This window comes from Cydia pomonella, chromosome 5 (genome assembly GCF_033807575.1).
Source record: "Cydia pomonella isolate Wapato2018A chromosome 5, ilCydPomo1, whole genome shotgun sequence".
NCBI classification, from domain to species: Eukaryota; Metazoa; Arthropoda; class Insecta; order Lepidoptera; family Tortricidae; genus Cydia; species Cydia pomonella.
Window position 1 is genome coordinate 4234453 of NC_084707.1, and position 23906 is coordinate 4258358.

Genomic DNA, 23906 nt, shown 5'->3' on the forward strand with positions numbered 1-23906 from the left:
GCCCGGTGTACAGTAATGTATGTTTAGAAAAGGTTAGAACTGCCTCGCCATCGGTGATCATGGTCCTGGATTATGCAACCCTGTTATTTTGTTTGACTACCGACGCAAACTAAAAGAGTTTAGGAACAATATTGTCTCGAAACCACTCGACTAACTGGTGTCCCAGCCATGTAAAAATTGTTAGTGATACTTGATAAAAGTTAGAAAGTCAATTATCCTCCAACTACGGTAATATTGGAGTCGACTATGAAGAGCTCGGAGCCATTGAGTAGTTACGTGTTATTTTGTATGACTACCGACGCAAGCTGAAAAGTTTAGGAGCAATGTTCTCCCAGACCTCGCCTACCTGTAACTTATATTCAAAGCCATTAAAAATTATAGGACTATGACTGAAGGCTGGTTATAAGGTCGCTTGTCCTCCGCCAACGGTGATAGTGGTGCTATCCGCTGTCATAGAGAGCGTCAGCGCACGATGGGACTTATCCTCATCTTCTGCCCCCACTTTCGGTCACCACCTAGGGTACTTAGCTCGCACCGGATGCAAATTGCGCAGATTTGCGGAGCTGACCCGCAGCCGATGGTGATAATCTTGGAGTCGGCAGCCATGAAGAGTTCGAAGCCGTCATGAAGAGTTCCGTGCCATTTTGTTTGACTTCCGACGCAAGCTAAAAAAGTGTAGGAGCAATATTGTCTCAAAATTCGAGACACGACAAAGGCTTGTAAGAAAGTCACTTACCCTCCTCCGACGGTGATCATGGTGCTATCCCCGGCCATGAATAGCGTCAACGCATGATGCGACTTGCCCTCATCCTCCGCCTTGTCCTCCAAGGTCCCCACCCACGGGTACTTAGCTCGGACCGGATGCAGACTGCAAAATGCAAAAGATGTCGTGGAACTGACCCGCCGCCGATGGTGATCATCCTGGAGTCGGCGGCCATGAAGAGCTCGGAGCCGTGCGCCACGGCCTCCTTGTTGTCGGCGCTGCAGCCCACCCACGGGTACTTGGCGCGCTCCGGGTACAGGCTGCAAGCGTGCAGGCGTCCAGAGACGTGATACGACCACAACGATTAGAAGCCAAGCTTTGGGTGTGGCGAGAGGATTGATTATGGTTCATTTTTTTTAAACCACATTTTGAACTTCTAAAGCAATAAAATCTTGTAATGTTTAAAGGCTTTGCGCGATTTTTATTAATTAATTTATATTTATTTTAGAACATCGAAAGTTATGTTAAAAATTCACTCAAAGTTTAGATATTGAATTATTGATAGGAAATTTATATTACCAATTTTAAGATTTATAACATATTTTAGTTGATATATTAAGTACCATTACTAACAATAAAAATTGCAATGAGTACATTTTTCTTACATGGGGTTTTCTGACTTGTCAATTATCTTTAAAACTATGCTAATGTGTTCTTCTAATGCGTTTAGAATTTTTAATCCTTAATTAAATTTGTTAATTTTTAACAATTGCAGCTGGAGCTTGCAACAATTCAATTAGGTCCAAGCCTATGTACTTTACTAGGTAAGAATTCATCAAAGAAACTATTTTGACCCCAAAATCGCCTTCTAATAGTTGTGAAAATGTAAGTTATCAAAAATATCAATCACGTCTCTTGGAAAAATGGAGTTGTTATATACAGGAGAAAGGAAAATGCAGCAATAACGCGGAGCGGATTGCGCAGCGGAAGTCGAAAAGGAACGTTATTTAATCAATGAATGATAAACTCAGAGAAATTGAATCGAAAAGTAATTCACAAGAAATTAAACTTAACTTTGGAACTGTGTACACGGTTTATTACAACGACTCTACTGACGATATTAGTTCTAAGGACACTTCATGCATCTATTTCGAATAGTGAGAAACTCAGATTCTCCGACTATGTGACAAATCTTCTGTGCTATGACAACACTATTGTGAGATTGAGTTTGAAAAATTCCTTAAACGAAACTTAAGATTAATGATTCCCAATTTGATATCTGAAATATTTTTCAGTCTAACCAGTTATAAAAAAACATTAAGTACTTCCTTTTTATTAAAAACGCCTCATTTTTTCTTTTATGTCTACAGAGCAGATTCAAGTATGTCTCAAATCAACCTCATGTCTTGCCATAGCATAAGATATGCATGCAAAAGAGAATAATTAAAATACATATTTTCATGTACACAGTTCCATTAAAGAATAAACTTAAATACAAGAACTACTACAAAATCTAAACGTGAAACTATGACATAGAATGATTACTACTGAGACCAAAGAGTGACTAATAGTAGAAGAGGTGTAAAGTGCGCTGAACTTCACAGCCAAACTAGATGTCGCTGTACGGTATACATTATGCGGCAAACAGGTTTGAGGTTCGACAATTCAATTACCACAAAACTTAAAGCGCCGGCTGTCAAATTCAAGGCCACGATTATTTTTAGTAATAAAACGGGTAACTCGCGTTTTTAAGTCGTACATTGTTTGACATGTTTCACGCCATAACGACAACAGGAGAAACGTTCGAGTAAAAAAAACGTAAGTGTTCCGTTTTAATGTATTTGCTATTTAATATGTTTTTTTTTCTCTTTTCTACAATGAATAACTCTTTGAATGAACTAATGACAGGACATGCAAAGCGGTGCAGTGGAAGGAAGTGTGCCTGCAGCGTTCACCCGAAGTACCAAAGTACCCGTTACTTACTGACTGTTTGACATTTGACAGTCGCCAGTTTGCGATTGGCGGCTTAGACTCCAAGATAATCACCGACACGTTTCAATAAGATCTCATCGGAAAATTTGGAAGAATTTTAAAAGCGCATTAATGATTGTTAAAGATTTTTAGTGTTACAAGTAAATAAATTAAGTTTACTTTTTATTGTTTACTATCTGAAGGATTGTTATGGTGATATTTACCTTGTGGTAATCGATATACGAGTATAAAGCATTCTATAATTTTAGAAAACAATTATTATATTATTTATAATCATACTGATATAATTAGTTATTCCGAGGGTTTAAATAATACTAGATTAATGCGCTGTGTTAAAACGAGATCATATTGAAATAATTCATATAAATTTGTACATATTAGTCAAATCAAAACCACATATTGATAAACACAATCAATTTGCAAACCAAACATCGTCAAAACATCCAAGAAATTGAATATTATGTTCGTAGTTCGAAGGTTTCAAAAGTCTCAAACTGGTACGTTCCAAACAGTAGGGAAGCGGCAGAATAGTTGAGATTAGTAGGTGCAAAGCTACTACTATTATTCGTGCAGTTGACACTAGACTAGCACAATCTTTGTTTTTACATCCAAGATACTAAAATTGACAATTTGGTTGGCCCAATTTGTTCGATCGATCTGTAAAGGGGCCATTTTATTTTAAGTTCTACTCCACTCTTTTTTTAAAATGATATTTCTACTCAAAGTTGCGAGCTCTGTCGATTCTAATAGGAGGAAAAAAGTGACCCAAGATTTTTATTTCCATCCCGTTACCATTCTTCATAAACTTTGTATGATGATATGATAGTAACGGAATATAAGTAACATATAATATATGGGATTTTTTTTTTCCTATTAGGACCAACACAGCTCGTGATTCTTAGTAGAAATAACGTAAAAAATCCCAAGTAAAAAAAACTACTTTAAATTAAGTAGCCCAAAATTTCGCAATCATATATATTTGAGTAGCCAAAGTGCTCAAAAATATCTGACAAGAACTTTAACGCCTTGACAATGACAATTTGAGAGCGCCTTGACTGCTCCGATATATCTGATGGCGACAGTACATTGACCCGCTATTTTATTGTTGTCCCTCTTATGATGCCGGTCAATGCAACTGAGCGAGCGAGTCAGCAATATACTTATGCGCATGCCATAGAGAGAGGACATGATGGGTCAATGTACGAACTTCGTGCTTAGCGTCCTTATAGTTCACGTCATCGATGACGCGCAGATTTGTCAAATCTAACCTTTAATAACATTACATTACGAGTCAAGGCACGCGTCTTCGTGAATGACACGATCTAGTATAACTACTAGTACAAAATCGGCACATAATTAGGGATGAAATCGAACTGTCAATTTAGTATCTGGGATATAAAAAACAGAGCTTAGAATATCGAGACATGTAAGTTGTGCATAATATTGTAGCCGTTTTGACACTTACTGTAAATGGCGCTCCATGGCGCCGTACGTTTTGCGGTAACTGTATTCTAAAACTATGGAGGGTAGAGATATGGAGAACTCGCTGGGCTGTTAGCTATAAATAACAGTTCCAAATCTCTCCAGAGGGGAGCTAGAGTAGCTATGAACTTTTTTTTTTTTTTTTATTTAAATATGAAACAAACGGTCTAATTAACTTAACTTAACCGTTATTGACGGAATGCGAAGTGCGCTGTGAGTTTTTTTTTTAAATATTCTATTCTAGGTCATCTATTTAAGGTTTTTTAACGGAAACTTTTTCATAATCAGAGAGTGTTCTCCTTACTTCTACCTTTCATGTCTAAAACGTTAATGCTCGACTTTAGTCGCTTTAGTTACTTCATATGCAAATTTTCCGGTTGCAATATTGTGCACAATTTACGCGTCTCAATATTTCTTTGTCTATGACACTAGCTAGAACTCACACGACGATATTGATAGAGATTACGTTGTTATTGAAATGTGCGTTTCAACACATGCCTTAAAGACGGTACACAATGTCAACAAATATGGATATACTTCAGAGAATCACAGAATGTAATTGCATACATACAAATTCTAGTGTGTGTATTTTTCATTCCATTTTGGGCGTTTCTGTGTATGTAACATTTTCACTGTTTATGTTACCTACAGTCACTATTAGATATATCGAAGCGGCCAAAGTGCTCAAAAATATCTGCCGGCCAAGGTGACAATCGCTATCGCTTCGACAGCAAAACGCTTTGTGTCTCTATCACTCTTCTAAGTCTTCCATATTAGTGCGACAGTGATAGTCGCGTTTCGATCGCTACGGAGCGTAAGCGATTTGCATGTTGGCTACGCGGCCTGAAGACGCATTCTAACGCCTTGACAATAGAAGCGTGTTCAGATATTTGCGAACGCCTTGGCTGCACCGATATATATGATGGCGAGTATACCAGAAGTTGTTCACTAAAAAACAATCACATTCTGTAATACTCAATCAATTATATGTCATCATCATCACACAACATATACAATTGGTAGTATTTCTTGCAAAACATTCTGAAACTGCTGCATTCTTAGTATTAGTAAGCACGGTTTCTAAATGAATTGTGTCTAATTAGGTTTTCGATATTTAACAAATTTAACACATATCAGTGAAAGAATAAGGATGAAAGTCAAATGGCGCTCTAAAAGTTTTAACCATGTGTCGAAAAATGGCAGTAAATTTTCTTTGACATTCCATATCTATTTCAAATTCTCTTTGGTTGGTGGAAGAGCGAGCGGTCAAAACGTGCAATGCAAACTGCACCTTACGTCGTACAGACAAGGTTGATTGGTACCTGAAGAGGAATGTATCAAGGGAGATACTTATTAATTTTTGTCAGAGACATCATTTTAGTCAAGATGGCCCATTGTTTATCAAATGGCAAAATTTAGGTGAAGTTTTACTAAGAGTGCGCAGCGTCAACCCGTGCATTGCAAAATGGACCTTATCCCGTGAGGACAAGGTCGGCGGGTACCTGAAGAGGAAGGTCTCGCCGGTGCCGAAGTAGGCCTGGCGGTTGCCGCGCTCGTCCTTCTGGTTGCGCTCGAACCACCGCGTCGAGCAGTACGCGCCGAACACCTGCAACGTTATTACGTACTATAATAATAATAATCCCGCCTATTTACGTCCCACGGCTGGGCACAGCCATCCTCTCATGCGCGAGAGGGCTTGGACTATAGTCCCCATGCTGACCCAATGCGGGTTGGGGACTTCACATACACCTTTGAATTGCTTCGCGGATGTTAGGATTGTTAGGATGTGTGTTAGGTTCCTCACCTCACCCCACGATATTTTCCTTCACCGATAAGCTAGTGGTAAATATCAAATTATATTTCGTACATAAAGTTCCGAAAAACTCATTGGTACGATCCAGGATTTCAACCATCAATCTCCGGATTGAAAGTCGGATGCAAGATCCACTCAACCACGCTTTGCCCACCAAAATAACACCCACCTCGTTGTTGCACGTCTTGATCATGAGCAGCGTGGGCTCGTGGTGCTCCACGCGCACGTAGAACGTGGTCAGCGAGCAGCCGTGCTCCTCTGTCGTGTACATAATACCGACCTCGTTGTTGCATGTCTTGATCATGAGCAGCGTGGGCTCGTGTTGCTCCACGCGCACGTAGAACGTGGTCAGCGAGCAGCCGTGCTCCTCTGTCGTGTACATAATACCGACCTCGTTGTTGCATGTCTTGATCATGAGCAGCGTGGGCTCGTGTTGCTCCACGCGCACGTAGAACGTGGTCAGCGAGCAGCCGTGCTCCTCCGTCGTGTACATAATACCCACCTCGTTGTTGCACGTCTTGATCATGAGCAGCGTGGGCTCGTGGTGCTCCACGCGCACATAGAACGTGGTCAGCGAGCAGCCGTGCTCCTCCGTCGTGTACAACAGCACGGGCTGGTACATCGTGATGCGGACCGGCAGCCACGACCATAGCGTGAACAGCTGGAAAACGAAATGGCGGTTCAAGAAAGAGTAAACTTAATTTTGACTGGTGTACTAACGTCCCAATGGTTGCTGCTATAGTCTGACAAACCAATTCGTCAGTAGAAAATGCCGTGAATTCCATTATTTATACGGGATTCAACCCTGCCCACTTATTTTTACAAACTGACGCCTTATTCTACTGACAGTTTAGGCTAAACTATATCTATTTTACCGCTGGGACGACAGTAGGACCATGATTTGTAAATTTCACAAAAGAATTGAAAGCGAATTCTGGCTCGTCTCAATAGCCAGGATTCCGATCACACAGTTAATATGAGATATGCCGATGATTCTTACTTTGTTCATTTCTGATATGATAAGTCTTGCAGGCATTGGTGTGAACGCAATTTCTCTAGATTTTATCAAGTAAATTAGTAAAATTATATAAGAGTAAGTTTAACTGCAAAACTTATCATGAAAACTCTTACCTGAAACCTTTTTAACAAGTATAGTTAGTTTAGCAAACAACTCTTATGTGAAATCTACGCAAATTAACACACTAAAAAACTTATGGTTGATTTGAGCTTATTAGATCTAATGTTGTGATTCTATTTGGTGCAAAGCGATGGACATACTGATTCGTCCTCTGGTCTATCGAAGTGTATTCGTGCTTCTAATGAATATGGGCATTTTTGTTTTTTTTTTTTTGACCTTGTTGCGTACTGTGCAAAGCCCCAGATTTTATTAAGTCACGCTGATATATTATGATTAACAATTGCTATTTAAAGTAGAATATACCTTATCATCATTTCAATTAAGTTATCTAATTAAGTCACATTTCGTGGAATATTATGACTAAATTCACATCATAAGTTTTCAATGTGTAAAATTAAACAAAAATATTTTTTTTTAATAGGTAACGTTTCTAATACCAATAACATTGTTTCTAAGTTTCTAGGACATCCACAGCTACCTACTTAGGAATATATTCCAAGAATTAAATATAAAAACACTTAAACATTTACGTTAGTTGTGTCGAATTAGTAAACAGCTACGGGTGCTCAGTGCCATGTGCACATTTGGACGCAACAACTACTTATACTTACATAAACACTTATTTTAAAGAAGTAAGGTTTATAAAAACCATGCCACATTTAAAAAAAGTTCTGAATGAAAATCGCATGTGATATGGTTTGTAATAAATAACACAATTATGACATAATGACAATGCATGCAACATAATAGAGGTTGACACAGACAAAACACGATCTAACATTAAATAGCTAAACTAAAAAGTACACAAAACAGGTGAAATCTACTAAAATATCTACAGCTCTGGCTCAACATAAAATTGGCCGACTTACAGCACTCTCCGTTAAGCCCTGTTTTCGTCGCCGACAAAAAGTTTTTACCCACTAATTACCAATTTTAAAGAAAATTAAGCTATTTGACCTTACCTCACCTAACTTTCCCGTGTATAATGAAAAGATAAATCTGGTTATATCACGGAAACACAGCCCAACGGTTATATTTTAACCTTCCATATACGTGCCCACTCAATAAAGCCGAATCTTTTAATTTTTTTGAAGATATTCATCGCTATGGTATATCTCATTGTTGTCATATCATTTATGGCGATTTGGTTTGCCGATTCTGTCTGCCAGCATCTTCCCTTATTCTTCGATAATACGAGACAGTATTAGTACACGATTGCGCCATCTTGATTAAATGTTACAAGTGCTACCTCTGAATCCCCGTTGCAATACTACGACCACCACTAACTACGCCCATAAGATAGTGTCGGCAAACCTTCTGTCTTAAGTCTGAAGAGTGCTGTTTCTGATCCGCGAACACCGCGTTAGGGAATGGGAACCACAGGGCCAAATGGGAGGAACGCGGGCTCTGCGAAAATGTGGCGAAAATGCTTCATTCGATGGTTGTCTGCTGTGTTGGGAGTGTTTTTGGCGCTCAGACATGAACGTATACAAAAGTTCACATTAAAGAGCAATATAACGGGTATACTGTAACAATTCCAGTATCCTTTTACGAGTATATTTTTCCGAATGATACGTTCTTGAATATCACAAAGGCGAAATGATTAAGAAAAATAATCAACCGCTGGAGTCGGAGGGGTCTAAATATGCCAGCCAAAACGGATTTTTTTGTCATCATTTCGGAAGCCATATTGCGTCCATGATTATTAAGTAATTATAGGTATAAGTTACAATAAACGCCTTCGTGAAATACATGAACAATAGGAATGAGGTTTAAGGGAACCTACCATCCTCGACTGCGTCCATGTACGGAGATATGAGCGTATCGCCAAATAAACTTGCAGCTAAAAATGACTATTTTTAATACTGTACACACATCGAACATCCACGTGACACGGTTCAAACAGCATTAAAAGAGCCACCATGCAACGCTAGCTTACAATAAATAGCTAAGCGAAATATTATATCGACGACATCGTAGTGGCAAAATAAAAAAAAAATATATAGACACCTAGTGGAAAGCGGTGCATCTAAAACATTTGGTCGCTGCGACACGGCCGGTGAGTTAGGGTGTCTTACTTCACTCTGGTCGGATATCTGCGACTTGAGCGCTTGGATTGGGAACACGCCCATGGACAGGGCGCGCGGGCCCGGCGAGTGAGAGCCCTAGCGGGAAAAAACTGTTAGCACTCACACAACTCTCATGCGACAATATCGTTAATAGCAAGCGGCCGTTACGTCTGTAACTCACGCGCATGCCTATTTTTGAAATGGGATCTTTACACACTGAAAAACTGAATCCCACATTCAAAGCGAATGAGATGATTTATTAGATTCGCTCGCGTTTCATGATTGTTATAGGGCTGAATGATCACATCGATAACACTATGATATCATTCGCGACTCGCTACACTGACTGAACATAACAGAACGCTGTGATCGAGAAAACAAGGAGAAAGTAACAGGTATCTTACAGACTAGACGTGAGAGAATGTCTCCGGTCGGTCCACGGGGGACTTCAGAAGTGGGATCCACATAAGGAAATCAACATTAGTCTTGTTAAATCTTAATATGACGGAATGAGAAAGAAAAGCGAAAGCCACGCCTAATGTCGTCGTGTACGATACCATTTGTTTGCACGCTTCCTCAGACATTCTCTGCAAATCAAGTAAACACCGGTATACATCATTATATAATATTTGTATGCCGTGTGGTGCGTGTGTTGTTAGAACATCGTTGTGTCTGTTAAACATCTACCCAACATTCAGTTGTCAAAAACCTAAATCGAAATAACATGATTCTTTGTATAGAGTTGCTTGAGTAGTCAATAAATATTAACAAGTAGTTTTTAACATTAAAATGTAAATACCGGTTTAACATACGTGGTCTGGAAAGATTCCCGACATTGACTGGTCAAAAATGTCGCGCTGTTACGTAGATATTTCGCACGTCAGTTAAAACCGACATTTTTATTTTAATGTTAAAATATCTATAGACAAACAAAAAAATATCAAAAACATTCGTTAAAGAAATGTTTGTTAGTCGTTTTTCCAACTAAATTATATGACGTTTATCCCCATATATTTTGAATTGTCAGACATTAACCGACAAAAGTTTTACTGACAATCCAGTTAAGTACAAGTGTACATCTGCCCCCGTACATCGACATGTAATTTACCTGGAAAAATTAACAAACATGTTCAACGACGTTTCAAAGGACTATGTGTCAAAATGGTCCAAAACCAATAAAGTTGAGAATTAGGTCATTAGGTAGGTATTTTTATATCTTACCTCATATCGTTCTATCGGTACCAAGCAGAATTCCATTGTCATACTGAGATATTTCTATTTTAGCCAAATTGTCATCACCTAGCCAATAACCTAGGCAATAGAGTCCACCACCGAGCGAGCGTGGAGAATGGTTTGTCGCGCTCTCAGCGGTGCGCGAACATCTACCCTGCAGCAATTAATTTACTTGAACTCTATTGTCTAGGTAATAAGGGCGGTGATGTTTTGACTAAAATACAAATATCTCAGCTCTACAATGGTATTCCGCTTGGTGCCCATAAAACGAAAAGAAGTACATAGAAATACCTATCTAATGACATAACTTTAATTTGTATTGGTTTTTGGACCAGGCTCCATACAAAGTAGCCCATGGTCCTTTGTCCAAGGTACAAGTAATGAATCCTGCAGCCGGCGGCACTCACCTCACGTATAGTCAGCGTGTGGGACATCATCTGTATATTGACCTGGCTCTGGCTGGTGGGCAGGTTGTCGGACGAGCGCGAGCGCACGAGCCGCGAGCCCGTGATCACCTGCTTCGACTTCAGCGTCATCTCCGTCTTAATGAACACTCGGGATATGTACTGTGAACTGTGGATAAAACAAATATGCCCATTAATGGTTATCCTTCACGCAAAAAAATAACACTTGAGAATTGCTTGCTTAAGAACGTCATGTGTAAGTATGAGCGATATGCGTGAAGATTCATGATACGATTACTTTGTGATTGTAAGAAACTGCCAATCTGATAGTGCGTTAACTCAACAACAACCAGCTTTGTCAATCGGATACACGTGCTTGGCATGACTTTTGGTATGAACCAGAAGTCAATGATGACTGCTAATACAATTAACATGACTTAGTGTGCTTCACAATACCAAGGGCGTAGCCAGCCAGTGAACTAGGAAGGGGGGGGGGGGGGCAAGTTAACATCGCCGGAGGCCTAGGGGGGGTCCCCCCGGGGAAGGATGTTTCTGTGGAACTTATCGATGACTTGTTCAAAGCCATTCTTGGTCGACCACTCCACTGTCCCTAGGAACAGAAGAAGGATCTCACCTTAAAGCCCTAATACTAAACGCAGTCCGCAGCAGTTTTGTCGGTGAAGCGGGCATGTTTCTGCAGAACTTGTCGATGGCGTGGTCGACGCCGTTCTTTGTCGCCTCGGCGTACCAGTCCGAGCTCTGATTCGTAGAGTGCTTGTGGAATAGGATCAGGATCGCTAGAGCCACCCTGTAGAACACCTGAGGAAGGAGAAATACTTTGTAAGTTTTCTGCAGTCCATATTAGTAAGTACAAATGGCGCCCAAGTTTTCTTTTCTAAAAGTCACTAGTGTACTTTACTTACACAAGTGGAAGTGGTATTATAAAGCAAAATAAGGCAAAAATGTATGTGCATCAAAAAATACTAGACGTTACTGGCTAGGACTTCCCTTATTTGAAAAAATTGTCGTTAGCAATAATTAGTACCAACGAAGTGTTGAAACCGGGTTATTTTTAAGTGTCAGATTTAATAAGCATATGTCTTTGTATGTCATTTAGTGCACTATATTCTCCAATAAGATAATTAAAGACGTTTACACTAACAACATAATGTTAGTAAAAAAGTATTTATAAGTAGGTAGTAGGCATTAAATCTCACGCCAACATTGGAAAAGAATGAACTTTTTCCAGCCTGGTGACACACAGACGGACGGACGGATAGCGGAGTCTTAGTAATAGGGTCCCGTTTTACCCTTTGAATACGGAACCCTAAAAAGTATAATTAATCGAAAAGTTGTTATTGATAGCGTAATGACAATTAACTAGGCATAATAAATAAAATATGCATAAAACCAATAAAAATAGGGCACTCTGTAAGAATTTCCATTAAAAACTGACTCGATTTCCACTTTAAATGCCTCATAACGGTTTTCTTTTTTGATTGTCGTACTTAAATCAACCAAGGTACTAATAAAGCAGTAGGCCCATAGCGCCGCTAGGATCCATCGCTGCCGGTGAGCCGGGATAAGCCCAGGTGGTGTTTACCTTGATGTCCTCGTGGAAGAAGCAGTCTAGCACCCTGTCGAGGTGGGGGAATGGTAGCGCCGATAGGATCTACTACTGCCGGTGTGCCGGGTCGGTGCGTTTGGTGGTGTTAATCTTGATGCCCTCGTAGAAGAAGCAGTCTAGAATCTTGACGAGGTGTGGAAAGGATAGTGCCGCTAGGATAGACCGCTGCCGGTGTGCCGGGATCGGGCCCGGTGATGTTTACCTTGATGCCCTCATGGAAAAAGCAGTCCAGCACCCTGACGAGGTGGGGGAAGGGTAGGGCCGCGAGGATCCACCACTGCCAGTCAGCGTAGATCCGTTCCGGGCCGATTGCGCCCGATAGCCTCGAGAGGTGCTGCGCCGCCGACTTCTGCAACCAACATTTGGAACTGTTAAGTTTAAATACCTCACATTAAGTTTAAATATTAAAAACAACTCTGTTACATATTTTAAAAACTTTGTCATATAAGATACCTACCAGTAAAAAAAATAACACATTGTGTATATTATGAATTATCAACAGCTTTTTTACCTATTTGTAACAAAAACATAAAGAAAGAATGCAATAGTTCTGAATAAAATGGGCAATATCTCCGAAAGTAGCCGCCTTTGACTGTACCCTCCCGAACCCCTATGGCTCCGCCATAATGAATAATTTCCAAAAATAGAATCGACAATTTTTAAAAAATATAAAGTGACCTTTGTAGCTATTCCAATCCCGCTAACTGACCATCCATGATTAACGTCACTAGCGACATCTGCACCTTAACGTTTACAACCTTAACCAACCCTGAGGAAATGCGTTAGCGCATGACTTATAACCCAACTAAACAACGCATGGTTGTGCTAAGCCGGCTCGAGAGATGGCGTTGTTATTAACTTAAAATGGTTCCTTTGTTTATTGTGGGACGTACCTCACTACACTCTATAAATTGTATATGCAGATGATGGATGGTCAGCTAGCGGAATTGGTAACGCGTTGGGCCGGCAATCCAAAGATGTGAGTTCGTTGATTTTTTTCACGTATACAATTTATAGATTGTAGTCCGGTACATCCCACAATAAAAAAAGGAAAATTATTAAAAAAAAAATTGTTTCCAGTTCCAGTTCTCCAGTCCAGTTTCAGTGTTCTTTGCAGTTCCCACTCCCCACTGCGACCTAGAACGAGGTTTCAACCCCCATCGAGTTCAACGCTATCGATTTTGGTCGCGTGCCGTTCACCCCGGTTCATAATTTATAGCATCGCTTACGACTTACAACCCACAATCAAAAGATATTATGTAAGTGAGGTCTACAGGGTGAAAAATCTAAAGTTAGTGAAAAATCACCTATAGTATGGGTATCACTCTTGTGCAACGTATCAATGATAGAGGATTTCATAATGGCATCTATTGCTTATTACATACAGTATTTACTAGGTATGTACTCTAGTAGGCCAATTCGAACGTACACTGGCATCAGAATGATATCTGAATGATGCCATTTAGTTATCGTGTGTCTCGCTCGCGCCAATACATGTACGGACAAGTCAGAAGACATTATTTAGATGTTACGAGTATTTTGATATTAGTGGAAGTTCGGATTGGCCTGTATTTATATATTGAATTACTTTAATAAAACAATTCCTGTTCTTTTTTACAGATTTGACCGATTGAGATGTTTTCAATCCATATTTCATCTTCCTCAAAAGCTACATCTCGATTCCTCCTGGTATAGCTTGTTGTTTCTGCTATATTATTTACCCTGTATGTCGCAAGGATAACCCTTGGTCCTTCGCGCCTGATACGGTCATATCGCGTCCAGTTATCGTCATATGTGACATGCCTCTAGCCTTCGTTTGAGATTCTAATATGATGTGGATGACCTGAATCCTGAGTATAAACTGATGCAATTCAAATTGTTTCTGCACAACTAATGTTCCTAGCGATATCGTTTTGTGCAATTGTGTGCAGGAATTCCTTTAATAAAAACTACATATGTAAGTTTTATTTTGAGGAATTCTTTTGATGGGAATATTGTGTATGTTTGTATAAAAAAAGCTTCAGTAGAATTTATACAGAGAACTAATTAATAAATGGTGTCATTAATTTTCCACGGCTAGCATTTGCATAATTTTGTTTGAGCCCCATGCATTAACATATATTAATGATAATTATATTCCAGGGAAACGGACCCGAGAATATTTAAATTAAAAAAAAATTTACGTATTTTTGTTGTTTATGATTGCTCTAAGTAAAAGCTACACACGTTTAACAAAGCTTAGGTAGAAAGCTGTATGGCTATACAACTGCGATTATGTTGATACTTGGGGGCATAGCCAAGATAAGAATCGACAGCCGTTGACAATTGAAAAGTAAAAAATGTACCGGAAAGATATATGTGAAAGAAAAATCATACATATGCCCTCGCCTTGGCCTCTTTATGATTAGTCAGCAATACTATTCGCTTAGCACCTTTGAATACAAACTTCTATGGGGGGGGGGGGGGGGGGGGGGGGGGGTCGTCACTATTCTCTGCAGCAGCCTGTGCATGGAGTTACATAATAATAGCGATACGTACGGCGTGTTTCTTCGCGATCTGCATGACCGTTTTCCACGTGACTTCGTTGAGCAGCTTGGTCTGTGTGATGAACATCTTCTCCTTGGACGCCACTAGGGACGCCATACAGTGATAGCATTCCTCCTCTGAAACAACGAAGCAGTTCAATATATAAGTGTTATCTTAGCAAACATTATCCGATTTAAAAGGTAAATGTGTAGAATGCCGGCATATAACATTTATTGCGGGAAAGACCGTCATGTCATATTTATATATGAGCAAACTCTCGTATTTATACATATACAGACGTCGTTTAGACACAGAAAGGAAGAGCTTCGCACCTCCTCCTCTACCGGCCTTCTGTAAGTGAAGTAAGTGTAACGCAAGGGTCAAAAGCGATAGAGCTTGTAGACGGTAATCCTTTGACCTTAGTTACATTTCGGGAGGAAAACATCAAGAAGAACTGGTATCTTCTTCTACTTCTTAGGTACGTCTTCTTCCACGTTTTCGTTTGCCTTGGATTTTCCCCTGTATTATCACACATCTATGACGAAATTTACAGGTGTGTCTGTGCGTATGAAAATGAAATTAGGGCAATCGAACTGTCACTTTATAGTAAGGCCCTAAATATGCCGGTGATGATGATGATGAACCTCAACAGATGTTTCAGTTATGCTATTCAGATGATTGAGATTTCAATTATCAATGCTCATTTGTCTGGTAAACATATATTACATAATTCTTAAGATGTATGGCTTATAAAATAAATAAGATTAAAAAATATATATATATTACATAATGCTTGCTTAGCGCACACAATGTACAAACACAGTGACTTGCTGTCATTTCAAATAGACGTCAAAGTTCCTGTTGTATTTATTTGCTTAAACAGCCCTAAATACAGGTATGTAGGTAAATGTATCCAGATCCGAAAATAATATTTTCTCGTAGTGTATCTATGACTGGACGTCTTGAGAAAAATGGCTTAGTTATAACAAAGTAATTACTAAAAGCTACCTAAATCGGCGCAGATTTAAGTTGCTTTTGGTAATTAGTAGTGGATAATGATATTAATGATCCACAAGATCCCTAACTAAATATCCAGAACGAATCAACCGAACTATCACGGACACTGCAGTTACTAATGAAATTTTAACTGGCGAATCTGTGCTATGATAGAGAGGTTTTAAGATAAATAGGTAGAGCAGAAAGAACTAGTAATAGTAGGTAGGTAAATATTTATTTTATTTAGTTACCTATAGATCGTGTCATTCATGAAGACGCGTGCCATGACTCGTAATGTCATGCTATTAAAGGTTAGATTTGACAAATCTGCGCGTCATCGTGGATGACACGTACTATACTTAAGTATAACGAAATTGGTTAACTTGGAGGAAACAAATCGAAATTGAATTCAGCTAATTCCCTTATCAATCAAACAAATAGAAACAATACAAAAACGTGACGCCCCACAGAGCAAACTCTCAAAATTGGAATAAGCGGTATCTGTATCGTCTTGGGTATTGGGGATTAATGTAAAAAAGATTGATAGTGATGGGGGAGTTGAAAACCATGTTAAAACTGATAAAATGTTTCCATAAATTTTCGTTAGAATATTTTACTTACATAGGTACATCTTCTTCCTCGCGTTGTGCCGGAATTATGCCACGGCTCATGGGAGCCTGGGGTCCGCGACAACTAATCCCAAGATTTGGCGTAGGCACTAGTTTTTACGAAAGCGACTGCCATCTGACCTTCCAACCCAGAGGGTAAACTAGGCCTGGTTGGGAGTAGTCCGGTTTCCTCACGATGTTTTCCTTCACCGAAAAGCGACTGGTAAATATCAAATGATATTTCATACATAAGTTCCGAAAAAACTCATTGGTACGAGTCGGGTTTGAACCCGCGACCTCCGAATTGCAAGTCGCACGCTCTTACCGCTAGGCCACCAGCGCTTAGTATTTTAGTTATGTACATGAAATTTTGAGGCGCAAGAATTAGAGACTAATCATAAAAAAATGGTTATTTGCAAGTCCAATTTAGGATTTAATTTTTTTTTCTTTACTTATGTTTTCAATGTATCAAAATAATATCATGTCATAATCAAATTGCACAGGTGAGTACGGTGGTCTGAGCGAATCCATATGTGTGCAAGCTATTCGAGAGATGAAAGTGGTATCATAATGTTGTTAATTATACGTTTCTTTGTAAGCCTTTTGTAAATAGTTTTAATCTCGTGCCATCCTGCCTGGTTACATAATAAATGATTGTATCGCGAAAGTGAAAACAAGTGCATACGATTAGATTGTAATCTTGATCAAACAGAAGCGAAAAACAGTCCGAGGAAACAAATAATAGAGATAACATTTGATGATTGCGAAAACAGATTTTAGTGATGTAGAACGAGGCTAAAAGGTTAAATTTCTATTATAAACCCTACTCGGAGGTCAAAATAACATTTTCTATGCCAAATATATCATCCATATAGGTTTAAAACTAAAATGATTTTAATTAAAAGCCTCTTATAGTTTAATAGCAAACTTCGCAGTATATTAAGGTTTACCGACGTAAATACCTAAAGCTTCGTTAATAACTCCGTCGGACAAGACCACTAAAGCTCAGTAATATCTTTATTTTCTGCAACAAAATGTGGCGGGAATTTTGCACCAACACTATCACCGGCGCAGATTACTGAACTCGTAGATAGGCCACTTAATTCTTAAATCTTTTGTAGGTTTTTAGAGCCGTCAGAAAAGTCATTACTAAAGTTCATTTTTGCTTACAATTGTCGACATGTGACAAAAAGCCTTAGAATAATAGCTTTCAACCAGAAGAAATAACTGTTGAAGTCCCGCTTGTCATGCAGAAGCAAGAAACTTCTGATTAAGATGTACATCTGGGGAGTATAGCCCTTCATGGAAGTGAAACGTAGACAATGGCCCTTAAAAACAGGAAGAGAATGGAAGCATTTGAAATGTGGTGCTGGACTTGCTGGAGACATTAGTGGCTGATAGTGTTTGTGCGGAAAGAAAAGAGTCATGGAATATAAGGGAACGTATACATAATAATTATGACTGTAAAATAGACACAAACTCTAAAATAGTGACATAACTGCCATACAATGTATAGACAAAGACTGACATCTTTTGTAACTAAATATAATAATATATTAATTTAGTGCTGTTCATCATTGAGACATTACGAATTAAATTATTTCATACATGCTTTCGTTCACACATTCAATAAATCAATTTGTGCAATACCAATCAACGATGTAATTTTGATATTAGTTTCAAATGTAGTATTGTGACTTTGGCTTAGTTATATTTCGTGTCCTATTTATGATTATTTTGGTTTGCATTAAATAAACATTTAACGATGAGCGGATAGACTGGAGCTAGATCTCTGTAAGCTCGGCGTCGGCGAAAGCTGGCGTGAATTCGGACAGGACCTGAGCAAAATGGCGTGCGCTCGTGTTGGACGCCAAGACTAATTTTGGGTCATCGCGCCAGCTAAGTACTTCTCATGGTATAACGTGCCTTATCTGTTATGTGTCGTATTCAGTAATCTGTGGCACCGAGCGAGCCAAACTCAGTGTTAATGCAATTTTCTGTTCGCTGTACCGCCCGCGGACTCACTTAACCCTCCAGCGCCGTAATTATATTACAATATCTACGTTTATACGAAAGCTCTGTCTGTAGGGTATGTACTTGGCTATTTACTAAGTATATAACTACCCCCGACAGCGCAGAGTGTAGAGCTTAGCTGATAGTAGGAGATACGTTATAAGGAAATATCTAATTATCTACCCTCATATGTTATTTATTTGTGATAAGAAAGTAATGATTAGATAATATTCACAGTGATACATTGCAAGTAGGTTGCCTAATAAAATTATGTACGGACAAAAAAAAAATTTTTTAGGTTTTTTGTTATTAAATCGTATATTTTATGAAATGAAAGTTTATTTTATATACCTATAATCTAACTGTAATAGGTTGCCTTATTAAAATATTATTAAAATTATTAAAATTGGTCCTGTCCATATTGTTGCCTAGATAACCGATTTTTATCTAAAATCTAAGCAAGCATGGGCTGGACCTACTTTTTAATAAGGCTAGCTATTACAGCTAGATTATCTATAAAATAAGCTTTCATTTGATATAATATACGATTAAATAACATAAAAAAACTAGGCAACCTATTTGCAATGTGTCAATGTGAATATAATCTATCATTTATTTAGTAATACATAACAGATGAGGATAGATATTCCTTTTAACGTGTCTTAGATCATGAATTCATAGACAATACGTTACCTTTAGTTGAGTAATATAGCTAGAACCTACAGGAAAAGTATGTGAAGCCTAAAGATACCTAAATCTTCAACTCCTCTCAGAGCTCGTAAGTGTTCCAAGTTAGCCGTTGAGGAACAGAGGCGGCGTAAGGCATGGGCGACATGGGCCACCGCCTACGGCTTCGCGGTCCGAGGGGCCTCGCCTCTCAAATACGTATATCTCGGACACAACGTAAAAATACTCGTTCTTTTTTGCGCCACCAGAGGGCCATGCTAAATGTACCCACATAAAATTTTGGTCTTGCCCCGCCACTGTTGAGGAATATGAAGCTAAATATCACAATCCGCGTAAAGGAGTACAATTTGTAGTATTTTTTACTTATCCGTTATTGCCCACAGGATCGGCCTCCTAGCCCAGTCGGTAGTGATCCTGCCTACGAAGTAGGAGGTCCCGGGTTCGAATCCTTGTATTTGTGTGGTAATCACAGGGTTTTAGGTATCTATCTATTATACACGGTGCCCGTGACATTGCGAGAGATTTTAACAGTATATTCCTGATCATATTTAAAGACTAAAATGTCTTATAAACTTTTTTGGAATTGAGTTTTTGAATTGAGGTTCTAAATAATAATGCAATATAAGGCGGTGCAGTTAGTGCTCTTGGACGAAGTTCCTCAAAAATTGCTCCTTCGCACCAACTTTGATTAAACTGTAACATTCATGTTTTAATGCTAGTACTCATCAAATTAATTATTTATTCACAGTTAATAATAACATGAATAAATTGCTCTGATAATTAGCTTAAGATGATATATTTGTAAGACTATCCAAAAGTGCTTATTGCTAGACCAACTTAAATAAATAATATATTCTGAATGCTGAATGACGAGCCAGATACTCGCAGGTTCGGTAATTGGGCGCCATTGTTCCGTTCTGATTGGACCTCAAGTGCGCTATATATATACACGCGATGGACGCTCCTTCACGCCAACTTCAATGAAATTGATTTAATCATTTTTTTATTTTTTATATTACGTTGGTGGCAAGCAAGCATACGGCCCGCCTGGTGGTAAGCAGTCTCCGTAGCCTAAATATATTAAAAAGGGTCACTCACGTATTTTATTTAAGTCGAAAGTTGTTCGACATGTTTCACTCCGTACCGAGGAGCATCATCGAAAGCACCCGTTATAATATGTTGAAGGTCTGTCTCACGGAAGTTTTGTTATTAAAATTAAGCTGTGTTATTATATTATGTATGGAATCGTTATTTCTAGTTGTCTAGTCCAATTGGTTCGAAATTTTAATAAGTTAGGTTTTGACCCCCCTCGTTACATTTTTTGCCTAACCTCTAGCGACCCATTTTACAGTAGAGTTCATAAATATGTATACTTTTCTTGATCTTAATCCATTGCAATAAGGTGAAAAACTGTATACATATTTTATAAAGTCGACTGTACAAGGAAAAATTAAGAAAACTTACTCGTATTAGAAAAAAAAAATTGAATTGTGTTCGTTTATATCGAACAAATCAACACAAAATCAACTCTCTTCCATTTAATAATGGTTTAAATTTCATTGGAGGTAATTTGTCCACTAGTACTAATCAGGAGATTAGGACCGTGAGACTCTAGAGGCCAAATAATCGGGATAATTGATCGTCAAGGAGGCTTCAACTCACTATCTTGGCAATTACGTGCGCATTAAAATGTTAATATTCTTTTTAACATAAAAGTTTGAAACGCCGCCCAAAAGCTAGCTAAATAGTGCTTGGCAGTAGAAATCACGTATCAAACCAGCTCAAACGAGAAAAAAATACGATTACATGAAAAATTTTAGAATAGAGCATGAAACTGCTGGAAAACCAACAAAACATCGCCATCAGATTTTAGGCTCTACACTTTCAATCTGAGAGCTGATATAAAGGGCTTAATATTTCCCCGGAGTCACCGTCAAAACTATTAACGCGTCCGAAACGCAATTTACCCGACGGATACCGACTCTGGGTGTATTACAAACGCACACCGTTCACGTCGGGTGACCAGAATTACTGGGAGCTGCGAATTCAAATCTGGTTACGGCAGAGGCTGGAGAAAACCCTGTATCATTAGCTTCCTTGAAGGCCAGGTAGGCCAAGATTGCTTGCGACCTGTGATTGTTCTTTTAAACTATGTCGGTGGCAAACCAGCACAAGGCTCGCCTGGTAAGCTGTCACTGTAGTCTTTAGAGGTTTTCTATGCGCGTCGCCGACTGTTTATTGTGTACACTCCTTTGGTTCACACCCTTTCTTTTTCTATGGTTCACAGATTCTCTGAATAGTGTGAGTGGTCAAATACCTCTGTGCAGATTTATGCGTTAAGCCAAGAGTTTTTATTAGCTGTCGTGGGAGAGGATAAGAGAAATGCGAACTAACCGAAAGCGTGACTCCTGAGTGATATACCAAGTTCTTTCTAAACAGAGGCGATCGTTCGGTGGGCGATGGAAATCAGTCAGGAAATATCAAAAGGATCCCTTTTATAGTCCGTAACTTACTAAGGAACGGGTAGTGCGCAATTCTCATATAAATTGGTCATGATGGGCAAATGGAATTTTATTACCTTTGTAAAGAAATACCTATTATTTAAAGTAACATTCAATTATTAAGAAGTACAAAGGCGAACTTATCCCTTTGAGCGATCTCTACCACCTTTGAGAATACGTATTACGTAAAGGTAATTCTACTGAAATTAGGCCCTTTTGTAGTAGAATGAAACTTATAAATCTTATAATCGATATGCATGTTATACAGATACATGTGAGTCGCTTTCTTAAGCATAGGTAACATTAGATTGGTATTGAACATTTCGTCTAACAAGACATTTGAGGTGTTATTAGGGCTGGCTACTAAATAAGTGTATAATTTTTTTTTTCAAATACATTAACCTTCCTTTTCGTCAATCGAGCAAAAGCCTGCCTACATTTCGCGTGTTTGAATAGGAAATGTAGGTACAGTACAACGATCTCCGCCGGAACGAGGTTACATAAAAGTTTCAGCAGAAGGTGAACGGACTGAAAATACCCGTATTGTTCACTTATTCATGGCTTCGCTGTGACTTCTGTGTCGCAAGTTAATATCTTCACTAGTCCGTTTTACTTGGTACCGTTTTAATGGAAATTAGTTTTAGACGATCGCATTTTCGTTTCACATTTTTATCTAGACACACGAATTTTAACCTTCATATGAAGTTGATTCATATAATTCATTCTTTCACACTTTTATGGATCATTATAATGCGATATTTACTTCAAAATCGGTCGTAGTTAGTGGTGCATCAGTTTTTAGTGAGTGGGCTACTGCGGACTTACATCAACGAAGACGTGCACTGTATGCCTTGTATGAGGAACGGCGGTTTAACACGAGTGATGAATTTAAAGAACATGTCAAGCAATATTCGAAAAAGTTTAAAATAGATTGTCATATAGCTAAGCGAAATTATCTAAGTCAAAGAATAAAAAATAGTACCAACATTATTAAAGCAACCTGGAAAGTAATCAATGTGGAGACTGGTCGCTCGAAACACAGAGTGAATGATTTTAAACTAAATATTGATAACAAAATTATAGATTCCAATTTAGAAGTAGCTACAGAATTTGAAATTTTTTTCACTGACGTACCAGTTTTCACAACTAAGGATTTAAATTCATCACCCTCATCTGCTGTTACTCTATTAAAAGATAACGCTCCAGAGTGTTGTGGAGATTTTCATTTTGAACGTGTTTGTACCTCCGATGTAGTAAAGGCGTTTAATTCGGTTAATGTCAAAAAAACGAATGACCTCTGGGGAGTCTCTGTCCATGCTGTCAAATCCTTAGTAGAAATTATAGCGCCTGACTTAGTAATTATATTTAACAACAGTGTTGATTGCGGCGAGTTTCCTGATTTAATGAAACATAGTAAAATAACTCCTTTATTTAAATCGGGTAGCAACTCTGACCCCACTAACTTTAGACCGATATCTGTGCTACCAACGTTCAGTAAGATTTTTGAAAAATTAATTCTTTCTCAATTAGTACGACATTTTAACGTCAATAATTTAATGCATAATAAGCAGTTTGGTTTTACACGGGGTCGCTCGACAACTGATGCTGGTGTTGAGCTAATTAAGCATATCTTCGATGCCTGGGAGGAGTCACGAGATGCTATAGGTATCTTCTGTGATTTGTCTAAGGCCTTCGACTGCGTTTGTCATGAAACATTAATCAGGAAACTACACTATTATGGAGTTAGAGGAGCGGCACTGGATTTACTTAAGTCCTACTTAAATGGTAGAATACAAAGGGTCGATGTGAATGGACAGCGATCACCGGGGTCATTGGTCTCTATGGGTGTACCACAGGGGTCAATATTGGGACCTTTCCTGTTCCTTATCTACATAAATGACTTGCCATTCCTTGTAAAGACCCACCATGATATAGTATTGTTTGCAGACGACACTTCACTTATTTTCAAAGTCAAACGACAGCAACAAGCTTACAATGATGTAAACGATGCTATTTCTAAAGTAGTAAATTGGTTCAATGTTAATAATTTATTGTTAAATGAGAATAAGACTAAATGTATTAAGTTTGTCACTAGTAATGTTAGGCATGTACAA

At 38.6% G+C, this 23906-nt stretch overlaps 1 protein-coding gene across 10 annotated transcripts in view; it reads right to left on the minus strand.

Moving 5' to 3' along the window:
* LOC133518455 (GTPase-activating protein skywalker) overlaps positions 1-23906 on the minus strand; it is a 145834-nt gene that overhangs the window by 4670 nt on the left and 117258 nt on the right. For 2 of the 10 annotated variants that reach the window (XM_061852146.1, XM_061852147.1), the window contains exons 5-12: positions 15000-15124; positions 12664-12810; positions 11469-11653; positions 10838-11003; positions 8443-8535; positions 6493-6651; positions 5680-5783; positions 737-868 (exon numbers count right to left, since the gene is read on the minus strand). In XM_061852146.1, the coding sequence (XP_061708130.1) occupies positions 737-868; positions 5680-5783; positions 6493-6651; positions 8443-8535; positions 10838-11003; positions 11469-11653; positions 12664-12810; positions 15000-15124 (1111 nt within the window). Of the gene's footprint in view, positions 1-736; positions 869-900; positions 1024-5679; positions 5784-6492; positions 6652-8442; positions 8536-9206; positions 9294-9754; positions 9785-10837; positions 11004-11468; positions 11654-12663; positions 12811-14999; positions 15125-23906 lie in introns of all 10 variants that reach the window. The other 8 variants (XM_061852156.1, XM_061852152.1, XM_061852150.1 and 5 more) reach the window with 8 other exon arrangements.